General features: G+C 41.0%; 1 protein-coding gene across 3 annotated transcripts in view; it reads left to right on the top strand.

Annotated features, from left to right (window-relative positions):
• celf5a (cugbp, Elav-like family member 5a) overlaps positions 1–11,557 on the top strand; it is a 160,404-nt gene extending 148,847 nt beyond the window's left edge. For 2 of the 3 annotated variants that reach the window (XM_026345681.1, XM_026345678.1), the window contains exons 8-12: positions 6,585–6,797; positions 7,084–7,170; positions 8,156–8,299; positions 10,602–10,765; positions 11,302–11,557. In XM_026345681.1, the coding sequence (XP_026201466.1) occupies positions 6,585–6,797; positions 7,084–7,170; positions 8,156–8,299; positions 10,602–10,729 (572 nt within the window). In that variant the 3' untranslated portion in view covers positions 10,730–10,765; positions 11,302–11,557. Of the gene's footprint in view, positions 1–6,584; positions 6,798–7,083; positions 7,177–8,155; positions 8,300–10,601; positions 10,766–11,301 lie in introns of all 3 variants that reach the window. The other variant, XM_026345680.1, reaches the window with a different exon arrangement.
• The last annotated feature ends 7,102 nt before the right edge of the window (positions 11,558–18,659 follow it).

Genomic DNA, 18,659 nt, shown 5'->3' with positions numbered 1-18,659 from the left:
GGTAACAGAAGTTAATATTAATTGGGAACAAAAGGAGCCAACAGCACGGTCTCGGCGAAGAAAAAGACGTGTTATGCTTGTGATTCGCAGATGAAAAGAAAATGGAAGGGAAGAGAGTCTGTGTGAGTCTGTCAGTCTGATGTGTGTGAAGTGCTGCCTATTATGTATTTCCTTTTGGACATGCCACTCAATAAGCTGCAGTCGAATCATTACCTTTTATGACTCAATGTATATTATTGAATTAACTATTGAAAACATTGGTTTTGTGAATTTTCAAGGACTGTCATGTACTCTATAGGATATATTTTAGTCAAGTGCATCATATTAAGTGGTGTTTCTAATGTTTTGGCACGCGTTTATGTAAATGGTGTGACCAATATATTGTGACCTCTGAAATACACCTCTCAGTATGCTGCACTCCACCACCCGCTAGGAGCTCAATAATAAGCATCCAGTAGCATTATCACCTTTATGACCGTTTCTAAAAGAGAAGAGAGAGAGAAAATATAGCCTTGTGAAAGTAGAATCATTGCTGTATTGCATTAGATTGTACAGACATACCTAATAAAGTGGCCGGCGAGTGTATTTCTCCTTTGTTTCATTCATTATTTTAAGTGTGCCTGCCAGCAGCTGCAGCAGTGGAAAGTCTAGCTTGCTGCTTTGGTATACACAGCCATTTTCTCTTCTTTCTCACACTTGTGGCTATGACTTATTTAGACTTCATTGAAGGAATACATAACATTACTGGCAAGGCTGTCTGTATAAGTAGGCCAAGAGACTCTGACACTACTGAGAGACTGTAGGATGTCTACCACAAGTCAGCGGAATAATTCATTGTAATATCAGAATCTGTTTTTAGGGTCTGGGAGCAGAGTGCTGCTCTGCTTCGACAGAGGTTTCATTTATGCATCGAGTTGTCTAATCAAGTAAATTAGAGCTCAACAGAAAGCTCTGTATTCTGACTTTTGGAAGCTGTAAAAAATGTACAAATGCATAAAAGGTAAAGAGGTTAATGTCACATTCCCCTCCTAAATGCTATTCCATGCCCATTAATAGTTACAACTCTTTTGAATTGTGGATACTGCTCTGCATTAACATGAGGCTCAGATAGTTTAATAGATGAGAAAAATATTTCAGATCAAGGTAAATGTGTGATGTTAATCTTTCATTTAAACGATCACTATAACCTCTGCAGCATAAAAAAAATCTTGTTTGTGACAGGCAGCCGAGGCACAAAGAGGCACAGAGGTTAAGGGTGTTACTCTGAAAACAATGAGACATCCATTTGATCAACAGATGCAAAGCATTTAAGCTTGATGGTGCATAAGCCGTTTGCCAGATGGTTCAGCTGATTAGAGCATGTATCCTTACAATGATGCATGATGATGCTTTTTGAAAATAATGTTCACCAGGTGCTGCTCCCTCAGCGCTGCAGAAGAAATAAAAGTTAAACAAAACAAGGGAGAGGGAGGAAGCGCCAGAGTAACAGGAAAAGAGAGAGAGAGAGAGTGAGAGAGAGAGGGAAGGCGGTAAAGTGGGTGAGGGACGAGAGAGAGCGAAGCGGAGAGGGATGAGGATCCCGCTGGGTATATGTGGTAAGGAACACGCAGTGTCAAGGATGCTTTGTCAGGATGTGAGAAGTGTGTAATCAAAGTCACTCTAATGTTCTGTTGCATGGTGCTGCTCTGCGCTGAAGATGTACATGCACAAGTGCATATCACACAAAATATACTGCAGATGCTCCACAGTCAGAGAAAACCCACTCTCAGACGGGATCGACGCGCCACAACATCCCCGCCCGGATTCGAGAACGGTTCCACCTTTGATGCAGAACAACACCGTGACACTAATGAGCTGTTTGACTGAGTGATCCTTCTCAACATGTGCACCTGTCTTCAGCGGTGCATCCTACATGTTACACAGGTGTTTAGTATGTGTTGGGTAATTCTACAGCTAACAGAGGTCAGCCATTAGCCTCGCTGTATCCTAAAGAAAATATCAACACAGCAGCGCTAAGTGGTGGTGACCTAGCTGCTGAGAGTGACGGAGAAGATTGGCCACGAGAGTGACGCCTGACATCTGTTTCATCTTGTCAGAGCCAGATGAAACAGCTGGGGAAATGAGAATGTGTGTCATAACCGATGGTGTCACCTTTAGCCCGTAGTCCATCCCCAAATGTAAAAATATGTTCACTGTAGTTGCTTTTGACTGTTTACTACCTCCAAGATTCATTTTGCAGTCATTTTGTCAGCATAGACATCCGACACACAAAGGCCATTGTCCCTTAGATGCACATTTCCCCACTTTCACTTTATACCAGGTCTATTGCATCAGAATGGTACCCACTCCCAGGAGTGAACATGAGCCGTTCTGTGACAGCAATAGTTGTCCTTATTCCTGGAGTGTGCAAAGACTTTCACAGCCCTCGCATGGACCAAGTTCGGTGTGTGTGTGTGGGCACCACCGAGCTCTGCACGAGCAGCAGAGCAGCTGGTCTGCTGGGATCTGAAAAGTCAGGCGCATTGGTATGGTCAGTGCGTCGTATGTACCTCACCCTCGGGAGTGCAGCAGACAGTACTAAAGGCTTAGCAGTGTGGAAACTGGCCATATTTAGCAAAGAGGTTTAATGGAGTTCTCACATCATTGATTAACATCAGCTGACAGGAAACCACAGAATCGTCATGATTATTGGTAATATCACATTAAATGATTTACTATATTATAGACTCATATTCATTGTCTGAACTGACATCATCCAGTGTATTACAAGCAGAGGCCTATTCGCATTGAGGTGAGGTTTAGAGGAAGCTTTTGTTCGAGTCTTGTTGACACACAAAGTGTGATTTAGTTTGCTTGTGGACGAGCAAGTGGTCAAGGCCGTAGTAGCAGGAAAAACAAGCAGTGTCCTGGGCCACTGCGTCCTTTTTTAAGAGTTGTCTTCAGTGTTGTCTAGAAGACAAGGGTAAGAACTAGACCTGGAGCTCACTCCAAAACAGTGCAACCTGTACTTTCTAAGCTGTGACTCCTTTGTGTTCATTAAGCTTCTATTTCCTGAACTACAATAGTGGTGATGATAATTAGATAATTAATAACTGAGGTAATTAATCTCAGAATCCTGATTATGGAAGTTCAGTTCCAGATTTGAGTTTGTTTTGTTGTTGTTGATGTTTTTACTAAATACATGACTAACTTTGGATTTTAAAGATAAATCCATATTTTTTTTTTACTTTTCCCTGTGTGTTAATCTGTTTACCTACTTTAATTACTGTATGTATAATTAAATATACTGTACATCTGACATATTGAAATAACAGATGTGTCCTACTTAATGCAACACACTGTTTTCAGGAGCTACTAGATATATCTCTATAAAATACTGGAGGTTAAGGGTAAAAAATGAATTATTTTCCATTATTTATTCACTCTAATCAGAATCTAATGATGTTTCTAACTATGAGCACAAACTGACAATATCCATCTCACTTTTGTTATAGATGTGCATCAGGTATATATTGTCCTCCCTGCCTACATAAACTCTATCTCTGCTTGGAAAAGTGCACATTTATTTCTTTTTACATTTACATTAAACCACACGAGAAACAATCTACGTATAATGACGCATCTTATTATTATTTAGAGTTTAACACTAAAATAGCTGGACGCTGTCAGACAAATGTATTGACAAAAATACGTTGTGCATTTAAATATGTACCTAAAATAAAAAGTGTCTTAAAATGAGCAACAATGATGCAAATTATTCTGGGACGGCTTTTAGTTTATGTCACATTTTATTTGCTTCACAAATATATATTGGTATCTAAGGGATAGTATCTAAAGTAACACGGTCTTTCTTTGTACTCCGACTGGCTTTTGAAAACGCTGCCCTTCCCTTATTCAGATTTATTATTCACACTTTAAGAACCAGACAGACATTTTCTCCGAGTCTAAATGCATCACATTTTAAATCAGTTAGATGAAAGCATCTGTTTTGAGTGCTTATTACTTGCTTCAGCGAATGACAGCCCTTGTGCTGGTAATGACTGCACTCTCCAGTATGGGTATACCAGTCCTCGCTGATTTGAATGTATAATTAGCATAATAAATACTTCTGTCGCATGTGAAGACTTCTTTCGTGAGGCAATCATCGCAAAGTGCAAATCAACAGTTTTCCCCTCTAAGAGGCAGCCTGCAAAATATGAATGTAACTGCTTCCATAATATACTGTAAATATATGTGACATACACATATACATAATGTTTATCAGTTCAGGCTCCTTTCTTTCAGCAATAAAAGCGGAGAAGTGATAGTTAAGAGCTCAATGTGTAGAATATACAATATAATCTGCAGTCCTGTAGCATTTCCCATGCAGGGAACAACACGTCATTATTACAGACCAATACGCGCAGAACACACACTGACAGCCGTATGTATAGCTGCACTCTGTGTGCATTGTAAACAGGCTATGAATACAATTCCCCACAATGCATGAAGTAGTTATCCACTGAGGTATCAAATGAGAATGCCTTGTTATTTTCTAGTTCAGGGTAGTAGGAAATATTTTTGCCATTTCAACAGAGGACATATTCATGGCTTACTCATGCTGGATGTTGGGACATTGTGACAGTGAGGGAGGATGAAGGTGATGACTGTGTTACACAAACGGTATTCTTCATTGTAATCATAGATTTACTGGACATGGCGTTGCTTATTGCCTTTTCTTTACTGTAACCTCTTATAGCCCTATTTTATGACCCTATACATACACAACTACTGTAGTTTAGTTTAGTTACACTGTGTTAAATGTCATCTCACTACAACATCATTGCTATCTTTATTACACTTCTGATTTTTATTATCATTTCCTGCTCTGACACTTCCAACATGATAACCTAGCTGGATGTGGTGACCCCAGTCTGTTACATGTGTCATGGGCTCTCCTTTATGACACATGAAACTTAGGGAATTGAAAGTAAAGGGTCCACCCAACCACCTACTGCTACGTAGCACTACTACTCCTACTATCACTACAAGTGCCACACATACATAGATGCGTGCTCCAACAGCACTGCTATGCCTTGGAAAATGAATTTGCCTGATGATGGAGAGGGTGCATTATCTGGTGGTACAGTAGAGTGCGTGTGGCCTGTGCAGACTAGCTGTCTCTAGTCCTCAGAATAGGAGCAGCAGTCTCTTGGGTCCTGGTAGGAGAATGGGCTGAAGCTGCAGTCTAATTCATCACAGCTCCGCAGGAAACAAGCAATCGTGGGGAGGCTTCGAAAAAAAAAAAAAAAAAAGGAAACCAGCACAAAAGACACAACAGCTCTCGCCGGACCCAAGCAATTCCCCTGGTCACCGCAGTTGCCTGCCTTACTGTCAGCCTCCTCATGACTTAAATGCTGAGGCAGGGAGCGGAAGACGGAAAGGGAAAAGGAGAGGAGAGGACAGAAGGTATAGAATTAGGAATAAGCAATTTCATATGGATATGTAGATGATATTACTCGGTGGTGGGAGGTTTCAGCATGTGATTTAAAGCACATGTACCAATTCATTAGCATAAATCTCAGTGCATGTCATTTGTACACTGGATTGTTTACCCTATCCGGACCACCTCTCACTAGGGGTTCTTTACAGAGGCACCAGATTGTGGGGATATGGCATACGGGACTGTTTCCGTGACAACCTGGGCTTTCTGTCCAATCAGGTTGAGGGCTTCCAGATTGAGAGGTGGTCCTCAGGGGAGCTGTACTTCAACAAGCTTGGATGCTTTGCCACGGAGCAGCTCTTTTAGAGAGACCATCACACAGTGAGATTCTGCTCAGAATGGGTACTTTGACGTTCCCGGCATAATTGGAAACACTTTCCAAAGGAGGGTTCTTTTAAAATGCATTGAATGAGAGAGGACAAGGAGCATCCAATTTCTATTCCGCTCGTGAACCTTCGTGCAGCTGCCTTTCAGGCGTGCACCATATATGTTATGACCCACCCATTTGTCAAACTGCCAACTGTTGTTATTTTGTCTTTTTTTATGATGTATAAAAGTAAGAGGCATCTTTGTGTTTTTACTACCTGCTCGTTCAAGCAAATCTCCCCCTGCAATCTCCCTCTATCTAGACCACATCTTTTCCTTTTTTTTTTTTTTCCTCTTCTCTCTCTCTCTCTCTGTCTCAGAAGTTGCATAGTGGTTTCATCATCTTGAGCAGTAGGAGCCAGCAGGATATCGCGCAAACACTAGAGACAGGCTCATTTTTCACAGGTTGACTCCCGAGCTATCCTGCAGGATGTGTCACGACAAATGGCGGATATGTGGCAGACTCACGTCGCACCCGTGTCCTTGCATTAGAGAGGAGATGCAGTGTAGCTTCTGGTCATGAACTTTCTTTTCTGTTTGTGTGTCTCTGCTTATACAAGGGTGTGTGCCAGTGTTTACTCTCTGTGAACAACAGGAGAAAAAAAAAAAAAAAACGGATGTGTACACTTGTTTATGTCCTAATACATTGCAGCTGTTTTGTTTGGATCAGCAGCATGTGAAGCTATATTTGCGGGGTCCTCGTGATCCAGTAACAGTGAAACCTTTTTCTCAGCAGGCCTCAGTTCTCCACCAGCCAACATCACGACCTCTGCGGTCCCCAGCATCGTCACGCCCATCGTCAACGGATTCACTGGCATTCCTCATCAGCCCAACGGACATCCCGCTGTGGAGACGGTGTACACCAACGGCCTGCCGCCTTACTCCACCCAGAGCCCCACCGCTGCCGATACCCTCCAGCAAGCCTTCACTGGGGTACAGCAATACACGGGTAAGACCCGACATTCCTTTGTTTACTATGCTGTATTTAGTTTTACAGTAAGCTGAATGCTAAACTCATAACAACAAGTATATAATGACTGCACGCTGACTTATGTATGTATTTATTCAGATAATTTAGGACAGTGCTTTAGAAAATAACATCAGAGAGGCTTTGATTAGGCGTTAGACTTGTGTGATCGACCTTAAGCATCCTTGACACCATTCTGTGTGGGATCCCCACACATTTCTCCTCTTCATCCACCCCCCTCTCCCTCTCTCTCCCTGCCTCTCTGCAGCAATCTACCCAGCCACCACGCTGACTCCCATTGGCCAGACACTGCCCCAACCACCCCAGGTCATCCAGCAGCAGCAGCAGAGAGAAGGTGAGGGTGAGAGAACATTATTACTTTTACACTTCAAACATCTCATCCTGTGTAATGGATATATAAGGAAGATGAGCGTGAGGAGCCAATATTGCTTTTAAACTGTAGACACACCTCATTCTGTGTCGTACATATAGGAAGAATGCGAGGGCGAGATAGGAATATTACTTTAACACTATACACATCTCGTTCTCTGTAATAGATAAATAAAGTGGAACGGCTGAGAGAACAATGTTACTGAATGCTGTTCACATCTCATCTCAGGTAATAGATAGATATAAAGCCTGAGGATGTTTATATAACTGGATTATACAGTTTATGGTGGTTATTAAAAACGTATATATAATAATAATTAGAGCTTATACAATAAGCTCTAGCGCCAATGCAAGATGGGTTGCAAGACAATTGCCCCTGTTTAATTGAAGATATTATTATTATATCAGTATTATATTCTAATCAACCACAATATAACTATCTATTGTATCTATTGGTTATGTCTTTAAATGATTATTTTATGACAGCCAGCAAAACACAAACTTATTTCCTTGGAGTTGGAGGAGAACAGGGAGAGAATTACTTTATTTTTTTTTTTTTTTAAGAAGTTTGATTTCTTTTGCAGCACATGGATCGCACTGCAAATATTTGCATTAGGGAATGCAATCATCCAGATTTAGTTCCCGCTATCTCCGTTTTAATCTGAAAACTTTGTTAAATGTAAAAAGCAATTTCTCGATATCCATACACTATCAGCAAATCAAAGCAGAAGCGGTTTTAATCTGTTCTTGTGTGTTTAAGAACAGTAATGTTTTATCACTGATAATGTCACAGACGTCCTGGAAATCTATTTCCACTTATCTTGATTTAGTCAGATGGGAGATGAAAAAAAAAAAAAAAAAAAGACTGAGAACTGTTTCTCTCTCAATCCCTTATCCCCGAACGCCCCCCCACTCTAACTCTCTCTCTCTCTGTGTGTGTCTGTATGCAGGTCCAGAAGGTTGTAACCTGTTCATCTACCACCTGCCACAGGAGTTTGGAGACAACGAACTCATGCAGATGTTTCTGCCTTTTGGTACCGTCATCTCCTCTAAGGTCTTCATGGACCGGGCAACCAACCAGAGCAAGTGCTTCGGTGAGTTGCTCATCGTCACGCGCACACGGCTAATTCACCCAGTTAGACGATCAAGGACGCAGCACAATGTGCATTTCCTTTTACTGACTTCTCCTTAGAAGAAGATTTGAAGGTTTTGTGTTTCCTCACAGTGTGATTCTACTTAAAAGATGAAATTATGTCAGGTATGGATTTTTATGTGTAATAAACCAGAGGGGTATTAAGAGGTAAAATTAGGATTTCCTATTTAAACCAAAACTGTAAAAGTAAAAGTAAATGCATAATTAATGCTTTCACACTGTTTTGTTCAAACAAAACGGGTTCTCTTATAGTTTTTTTTTTTTCAGAATATTTGTGACATTCGTGGGTGTTGTGTTTGTGTAAAAACTCACAGCTCAGGCGTGAAGATTCATAGTGAAGGCTTTTGCTAAAATGTAAGGGTTTTTTTATATTCTCACACTGTTCACTAAACAATAGACACTGTATCTGTAAAAATATTCTTTTTTCCTCAAATACTATAGATGCCTCTGACATTTTGATAGCACACATGCACAGAGGGTTGAATGCGCTTACCTCTGTCTGACTGACCTGAATTTGCATCTTGATGACTGCTGTGTTTTGACTTCAGCATCATGGGAAAAAAAAAAAATAGCGCTGAGCACATTACAGCTAAACTAGTCATGATGCAGTCGATCAGAGTCCATGTCCTTGTTTCTGTTTGGCAGCCGTGTGACCTGGAAACCTTGAAATGCTGTATCAGCATCTACATCACCGTCCCGTAACCCCAATATCTGTCGATACCCTCGCAGCTGAGGCTGATTCACGCACCTCCATGCCTCCTGTCCCATTTAGCTCCATCAGCCAACACACATAAACAAGCCCCAGGGCTTATGAGAACTTTGAGGAGGGCAGGCAGGGATGGTTGGGGTGGAAGGAAGGCAAAGGACAATTATGGATCAGCTGGATTTGTTTTCACTTCAGGGAACCACAGCTCCCTGGTCAAAATTGATTGCCAGTCGTGTCTCCCTGGAGGGACTTAATAACATATAAATTCATGAACGAAGAGCTATTTGCAGTATTGACTTATACACTATGCATTTGCAACATAATGTTAGGCCTGGGGAAGGAGGGAGCACACAGGTGTAATTAATCTAGAACGGAGAAAGAGGGGATAAACTCAGACTGATGGTGTGCAAAAAGACAGGGAGAAGACAAAAGGAGACGGAGCACGCTTGTAATGTGTGACAGGATTGAGCAGAGGGCTTAGAGCTTTAAGCTCGCATCCCCTCTCCATCTCGTCCCCGCTCCCTAGCCTGAATGTGTTAACCCAATGGTAGGTTAGGAGGTCACCTCCTTTCCCTGTGTCAGACTTCCATTCAGCCCCCCCCCCCCCCCCCCCCCCCAGCCCCCCTCGCTGCCCAGCCTTCGCCCTAATGGGCCGAACCAGAGCCAAGCAGTCCAGGCAGACATCTGTCCCTGGTGGCTGTAGACGCAGAGAAGTTCCTGCTGTTTTTCTTGGGTCATCGACTGTTCCTAATGACAACGCAGACACAGGGGAGGGCATCAGGTGAAGGCACATTTCACTGCAGTTTCTGGTCACTGGATTCTCAAGGCTTTATTTTCACACATGATGGAAACAGGATGTTCAGCATAGGACTGAGGAGGGGGCGCATCTTGGAGGAAATTCACTGAGGGTTTTTTTTTTTTTTTTCGTGTCTGTGGCAGACTTGTCTCCTCAAGATGAACTCTGTTTGCTCTTGTAACTACTTTCTGCATTGACGTGTCCCCATTGCTGGATTTTGGGCTTTCTTTATATAAAGACATTTTATTTCACTTCCAGTACAGGATACAACATATAGACAATGGTACCTTTGACAGTAACACCCCCACACTTGTTGCATTTAAAGTCTGTTGTTATTTTGACTGCTTCTACTTTAGTGTTTACTTGGTGAGATATTGTGTGGCAAGAAACAGCTGGTCACGATTCAGCTCTAACACGTTAGTTGAAAAGTATTAAAAATTAGACTAAATAAGAATAAAAAATGAAATCAGTTCTTTTGTTTGTGTTAAGAAAACAACTTAATAACATACTGTATCAGACAATGAGCATTTGTTAAGCACCTTAAAAGCGGTAACTGCCTCAACGACGCCATCTAGACTCCTTCAGGAAGTAGAAATATTAACATTAAGCATCACCTTTATCCACACAGCCATCTGAGTCACTGGCAATAAATATATCAAATATTGACTTAAAATCATGTCTATGTGTTATAAAATATAAATAATAGTAATGCAATGTTAATAAATTTGCTCTCTTTCACAGGTTTTGTGAGCTTTGACAACCCTGCTAGTGCACAGGCAGCTATACAAGCCATGAACGGCTTTCAGATTGGGATGAAGAGGTTGAAAGTCCAGCTAAAGAGACCGAAAGACGCCAGCCGCCCTTACTGACACAGCCTACCTTCAGTATTCATTGCAGCAGCACAGGTGAGCCTTCAATGTCAGAGGACTGTCAGCGGTTCAAAATCTTGATCCCAAACATTGTTTCTGTTGAAGCTGAAGATTTAACTTTGGTTTAAAGACTGTCAGTTCTTCTTTCTTTTTTTTTTTTTCCCCTAACACATCGATGACCACACTTTGCACAAGCTACTTCTCGGGATGGAATTAAGGAGCTTATGTTTTTCTTATCTTCTTGACAGATGCAAATGAAATGTACTACGTTCAGTGAATGTAAAACTTTTAAGGTTGTCCAGGAGTTTTAGAATCAGCAGATATGTGGAAGAGTTGAATTCGTATGCACCGCAGTAGGCGTATTAATTACGGGAAATGTCATCATCGTGATTGACAAAGATTGATTGGTTCGCCAGTGTGGGTTAGCTCTCTCCACACCATTACACTGATATAATAGAGCCATATTGAACCATCCAAAGTTTAAAGAAATGGATCTTTGAAATGACAGTTTAATGAGCAGTGAGATCTGAAATTGCCTTTTTCTTCTTCTTCTTCTTCTTTTTTTTCTCCAGGTTTTAGAGGACACGTGAAGATATCTCGGAGGAGTTCTAACTTTTTTTCTTTGAAAGCAAAATATGTTTTTAAAAAAATCAACACATACGGAAGTTTTGAAGACATATCAGCATTTACTTATGAAGATATAGGTTGCGGCAGAAACACGAAAAGACGCGAGAAAAGCAGGAGGGGGCACTTCACCGGGGGACTTAACAGTAACAGATGGCACAGTGCAAGAAGACGACGAGAAGAAAAAAAAAACTGGAAAAAAAAGAAAAAAGATGTGATGAGACTGAACAACAGAACTTTTATTCTTGTTGAGACTTGAATTGTTAATTAAGCAACAAACTAACAAACAAAAAAGCAGCAACAACAAATAGATTTCTATATACATATTATATACACATATATATAAAGAAAGAGGCGCTTGTGGCTTTTACTGTACTGGACAAATGAGGGTTAAAACTTGAAGATCAAGAAAAACAGTGGAAAAAAAGAAGCTGTACGTCCACTGACAGACTTTCTTTCTCTTTCCCCTCTTTCTCTTACTCTCTCACCGTCTCTCAGCAAGCGCAGAACTATGACTCTTGGAGGTCACTGAGGTTTCCATTAGCAACAGTAGAACTGCAAATCTTTCACCCCTAAGGGACCAAAGGACCAAACATTTTTATTGCTCTGAACAGTAATATATAGTATTGATGATACTAATACTACAAACTACTACTAATAATATTACAAGTTAAACTTAAGAAGAAATACTAGCTTCAGGTTGAAAAAAAAAAGAGATAATGGGGTTTGTTTTTTTCTTTCTTTTACATTTATAGCTACTGGGTTTGAGAATATTAAAACAGAAAAAAATGTATTAAAAAAATAAAGTTATACTATTTTAGTGGCGTAGAATATGTGGGTTGGAAAATGTTTTGGGCATGTTCAGCTATGTTTTTTTTTTTTAAATCATTGCTTCATTTGCATCACGGTATTTCATCTCAGAGGTGTGACCTGTCGGTGTTATTGTGTCCGAAGAAGAATAAACAGTCCTGTAGTGCCAAAAGTGACACAGTAACAACCCCTTAAACTTAAAGCAAACACTGCAGATCTACTATACAGCCTATTAAGCCATGTAATGCTGTCTGCTGTTCTTGTCAGCACATTGCAGTTACGTCACTCAAGCAGGAATCATTCCACGTCAGTGTTAAAGCCTTGATATTATAGATAATCTGACCATAAACCACTGTGGTAAAAGTGCCGGTCTGACCGGACTGGACACGCAGCAGCAAAACAGCACAGCAGCTGTAACTGCTAAATAAAACATACAAATGAACCCGACGGCAGTTGTAAAAATATCCATTGCCGTGTCATAACGGCCCCTCTGTCGGGTCGTGCCCTCTCCTGTTGCCGTGCTCCCCCCCAGCTGCTCCCAGCAGGTGAGAGCTGCTTCCCCTCTCCTTGCTCCTCCCCCCCCCCGCTCTCCCTTCTCACCTCCAAGTGCCAGCATATCACTCTCTTAATAGGGACCATCAGTTCACGGGGGGCCCGAGAGCTAACCCACAGCATAATTAGAATAATGATAATATTGATCAGATGGGGAGAGACGCCGCAGGGCAAGAGATGCACAATCAATTAGACATTGGCATTTTCAATGAATTGACTGAGTGACAGAGTTTATTTTTCTGTCAGTGGCTGGATGAGAGTCCTTCATCCTCCCCCTCTGTCACTGTAGTTTTAAAATGAACCCTGAATCTGACAGAGGCAGCGTCTCCTGTGAGACACGTTGAAGTCACTCAAATCTACGTAATGCAAAAAAAAAAAAAAGTTTAGAGGTTACATGGCTACGACAGCATCTGTATATAGTCTTTAGAGTAGATTGTATGAGTTCTTCAGTGAAGAGCAGCTGTGAGTATGTGTCTTTTTTTTTTTCCTCCAAAGGGTATAATAGCACAGTAAGAGCTTGTACACAGTGAGGAACAGCCTGGCATTACCAGCCTTAGGAGGTCAAATTAAGAGCAAAATGATCCATCAATTAGACAGCAGCAGGCCTGTAAGTGTAGCTGCTACAGCTGCTGCTGCTTCAACAAGACGACAGCGTACCATTAGCGGAGGCCACGCGTGGGTCCTGTGCAGTGTGGTCACGACACATCACGCCATATCACGTGTGATTAATTAACTGCTGGGATGCTTCCGCGAAGAGACACCGGAGATGAAATCTGTCTTTCTCCAATCGTTTTGCTTTTTTATTGAGTCACCTTTCAGTCTCCCATTTGTTCGCTTAACAATTGCTCACTTGTCTTTTAATTTGAAAGGTTTTCCAACATGTCATCCACGCACTCGCTTTGCTCTCTGAAGCAGCTCGTCCCCACAGGACTCTGAGACTTCAGTGCTCTAAACATTAGACACGTGGCTGCTTCAGTCGAGTTTATGGCCCCATCCACACAAGTAGAGAAACCACTACCACTACCACACCTCTGTAATCTAGTACATTGGCTGTCCAGGTCCTGGCGACTGTACCTCTTCTTTTATTTCTGCTTAGGCTGACACATCCTTGTACTTGTGTGATTATTGGTTCACTGTACCAGTATTATTAGAAAGAGGGTATAATTTATTAGGAGATCTAACACATTTTACCCTTATTCACTGCATTACGTTGCAGGCAATACTTTGAAAAAGAAAGTTCTTAATGCCTTTTCTAATCAATCAATTGCCAAATTATGCAATCATATCCACTGTCTCCTTGTCGGACTTTAAAAGTGTGCCAGATTCCTCGAAATGTTGCTATGTTTTAATCGTGCTACTTTTCTTGAGATGTTCATTAGCAGAATGAAATACTTGACTTTGTGATATAGCGTAACAGTGTAGGAGGAGTGTCAGCTCAGGCCGTGATGATATACAGTGGTTTTGTAGTGAAAAGGTTAGATTTCATATATATTTGAGAGAAGACAGTTTTTCTCCCCCTGGTGAGTTACTGTTAGTTTCCTCTCTCCTGTCAGGACCCAGCAGCTTTAGGAAGCTGTGATCTACACCCTCCTTTTCCTCAGGCCATACTGAGCCCTATAAACCCACTCAAAAATCTTTTCTTATGGGATTTCTGCAGGAGAGTTTTTTAAATTATTAAAATCAAATTAAATTTGGCCTTCACAACAGCTTGGGTAATGCAAATTAAAGATGCCAGCTGTGGCTGAAATTGGATGAGTTAATTTCATTCTGCCAAGAAGGGGAAAAAAAAATAAATTTGATTGAATGCAATTAAAACAGTGAAGGTTTGTGGATGGAGACAGTTCCCAACCTGATTGAGTTTGCAGTTGTGAATGGTGAGCATATGCCCGTGTATACATATCTGCTCTGTGATTCAGAAAAAAAGGGGGAAGAAATTAAATGAGCTGCTTAACACGTTTGAATTAGCACAACTGGCTGCAAAGACACAAAAAGAGGAATGAATCATTCTAGTAGTGTTAGAAGGAACCTGCATGTGGTCGAGCTAAAGTTTATCTGTGTGTTTTTTTTCCCCACTTGCATTGTTTTCATTTCTATTTTTTTTTTTTATTTCCATGTACACGTCATCCTACCATGGTGCCCGTTCGCTTTCTGAGCATGCTCAATGGGGGCTGGGAGGGTCAAAGATTATGATTATGGTACTACTCGTATTAACAATATGATTCTTTAACTATGGTTTGAATGCTAAGGATAGTAGCTTATTATAAATATGAAATCTGTATATTATTGAAAATCAGCACAGGACCTTCCTTTGGGTACATATAGGATAGGGTTTGAAATGGGGGAGGGAGGGGGGGAGGGGAGGGGAAGGGTTTTCGCTTTATGAAAATGTTAACTTTCTGGTTTCTCAGCACAAAATGCATACAAAAACATATAAAACAGCAGTATGGAGTCTGTGAAGTAGACTTTACTGACATGCAGGGCGCAAAAAGAGGAACCGTGGTACTATTCTTTAAACCTGGAGGAGAGGAGGCTGTTTACAGGTTGTATTAGGTTGCTTTCTGTTTTTCTTTTTTAAAGGAGAGCGCCACCTCTTTTTGTGGCGGTGTCAGTACAGCATGGATTAACTGACAGGGAAAGCAGTATCTTTTTATATATAAAAAACACTAAAAAAAAAACAAAAAAAAAACTACGTGTTCTGTATTAGCCTGAGAAACCAAACATTTTTCCCCTGTTGAAATTTCTTAATACTTGCTGCTTAGATTACTTCATATTATTGATTGATGATCTAATAATTTTATAATTAATTATCGGGTCAAGTATGTAACTTGATGTTTATTTATTTATTTATTTCATGATTTATTTATTTATTTATTTATTTAATGACTTATTAATTGGTTTTATTTATTTATTTTTCTTGATGGTTATGGTAAGATAAAGATATGTATCAAAAAGAAATGCTTATTGGGGCTTTTCTCTCTTTCTCTCCTTTTTTTCCAATTTTACAATAAAAATTCAAAATGGATGCTTCTGTTTCTCAAAGTTATATTTAATGGCACGCTGAACGATGAAGCCACGAGAAGGGGGGAGATGCTCCCCCTTCACTTCCGGAGCACCTTGACTACTTGCGCGATGCCGAGGTTGAAACCTTCGACGGCTCACCACCTCGGAGTCTGCTACTGACACCTTACCCACGTTGTGGGATCAAACTGTGATGATGGTGTCATGGTTACTGCTACATATCCACAGCTTTTTAAATAATGTTGTCTCTTGTATTTCTGGCAACTGACTATGGGAGTTTCTGTTGCTCTTACCGCAGGCAGGAGTTGACTTCATCATAATGTGCTGAAAGCTGAAATGTGCCCATTTCATCCCCATATGGAGGCTCAGCATCGCAGCGTGTATGGTAATTTAGATTATCTGTCATTGTGGAAACTGAAGGCTTGTTGCTTTACTGTTAGCAGGTCACCTGATGCTGCTCTGCTGCAGGGAGACAACTGAAATATGTGTCAGGACATAATATATAAGATGGGAACAAAATACAAAAACAAACCACTGCCTGTAAACTTCAGACATTCTCAGTCGGGAAGTGTCATCAAGAGGCTGCGAGAGAAAAGACGGGAGAACAAATAGACATTAGAATCTTGACAAGCGGGAAGCTGTAAATTGATATAAGGAAGACACCGAATATCACTCAAGCTTATTGTGTCGCTTTGATCTCGGAAGCTAACTCTGATGCAGCATCTGTTGACAGCTGACTTGCCTCTCCACATCCACCTTGTAATCACCATCTTCATACATCAAGAGTTGCTGTAGCAACAGGAGCAGTGCAGCTGAGACACAGCGTGTTGAAGAGCAGAAACAGATATGAAGAAAAAAGAGAGAATAGTAGGGGCAAAAAAAAGTAGAGCCATTGGCTCATGAAATAAATTGTCCCAATTACAATAAAGTGTGGCTCTTGGTCAGTGTGCACGGCAGGCAGTTCATCTTTATTACAATCAGTTAATGAAAATCAATCCCCCTCCTGATAAACTCTTATCTCCACGGCCTTTGCGCACCCCTCGTGCAGGGAGATAATAAATTAGGGTAATATTGCCTTTGATGAGGGAGTGAATTGCAAATTATTGTAACTTTCCAAGATTTATGATGCAGATGCTTAATTTCCGAGCTGGGTTTTTCGGGGCGTCAGGGTGCCGAGGGGCCATTTGTTAAAAGTTTGGTGACACCGGCTCGTTAATAAAAATACACACTCAGACAACCAGATGTTCTCAGCTGTTCTCTACTGTTACAGTAGCAGAGAAAAACACTGCTGAAATGGCAGAAACTCCAAGCTAGCAGGACTTTTTTTTTTTCCCCCCTCGTACGTTTAACTATAAATACATATGAAAAGCCACAAACCCAGGGGATGCAACATGTTTACTAAAGTAGGACTGTCAATCACACAGCCTTATTCCACCTACCCCCATCTCTATCACACGAGCCAGGAGCGTATGATTTGATATGTAGGTCAATACCCATTCTGCAGTGAGCCAGTGGGTGAGATATGTCTAGTTGCTCGCTGTCACTCTGATTATTGAGGAGACACTGAAAGATTGAGCTGGTCAGGTATGAGAGAGCCCGAGGTAAGAGAAAGCTGAATAATCGTTGCCACCAGAGACGTCTGAAAGCGGCACACATGCAAACTCCCTGAGAAATGAGTAACTTTTTGGCTCCTTGTTCTGCAGTACTGACCCATGCAACAGGGTGCAACGCATGTGCGCGTTGGACAACTTCTACTTGGTGCAACAATCGGACTCTGGGTGCATCATTAAGCAAAATACTTCAACCAGAGAGGGTTGAGGAGGGGGGAGCTGCTCGAATGATGCAAGGTGATCATTTCACGAGACATTTGTGAGACTAAAAGCAAACACGACCTCATAAAAGCATCTGATTGAGATGGTGGCTACAGCTGACCAGCATCTTATACATCATTTAGCATCAGTTACTGGAGACTAACTGTCTAAACAGCTAAAATGCAACTAATTTGTCTTCTACATGCTAGAAACCATATTAATCATCTACATGATCTTTTATTAATGTTAGCATCATGTAATATGTATCAGTGGTATCTCCTGTGGAGCTTGAGGTACGGTATCAGTGTTAAAGTAAATGTAAGCGGCTTTCAACAGTTGATCATCTTGTAATACAAAAGTGTCTCCTCATCAAGGCCATCTCACTTAAGTCTAAGGAACATCTTGCATTAAGACAGCCATCAATCTATCCATTATCAATCAAGGAGAGGACTCACACACCACTATCTATTTATCTTGCCAAGTGCTCTATTAATATCAAATTAATTTCCCCATTGAGAGTATCAATCACTCAAGCAGTTTTTTTCTCAACTCATTAGCTTGGTAATTGTCCTTGTTTACGGGGGAAAGTCAAGACAGGATAGCTCAAAGAGGGTGGACGAGCAATCTATACAGGCGTGAGCAATTTCCTGCGCACCCATGCTGCATCCTCTGTCATGATACGCATCTTCTGCTTTTTTATTTTTACATGTTCTTCATTTCTAATCTTTCTTCTTTTTTTTTTAATAGAGATTTTCAATGCCAGTCTCCATTTTTAAGAAGGGTTTCCACATTTTAAAATGTTCAGAGGTTGTCAGAAAGCCTCACCACTTTTCAACAGACTGAGAGGGCGCTCTCACACGGGGTTATTATATAAGGCTGGCAGTGCCTGACAGCGCTGTCAGATGGCTGCATCTCAACAGATAAAGTGAATCAAGACGAGGCCCGGAGCTTTTTTAGATTTGTTTAAAAACCCCCAAAGCAAAATGAGGAACGCATCTCATCATCTCAGTTTACAACTCAGCTGCGGAGATGAACAATATTCATGAATTTAATGAAAGATGTTAAGATGAGCTCCATGGTAGAGCAATTATTCACATCCTTTACTCACAGGGAAG

This window comes from Anabas testudineus, chromosome 4 (genome assembly GCF_900324465.2).
Source record: "Anabas testudineus chromosome 4, fAnaTes1.2, whole genome shotgun sequence".
NCBI lineage: Eukaryota > Metazoa > Chordata > Actinopteri > Anabantiformes > Anabantidae > Anabas > Anabas testudineus.
Note: the sequence above shows the minus strand (reverse complement) of the source record. Positions and strands in the feature narration are given on the sequence as shown.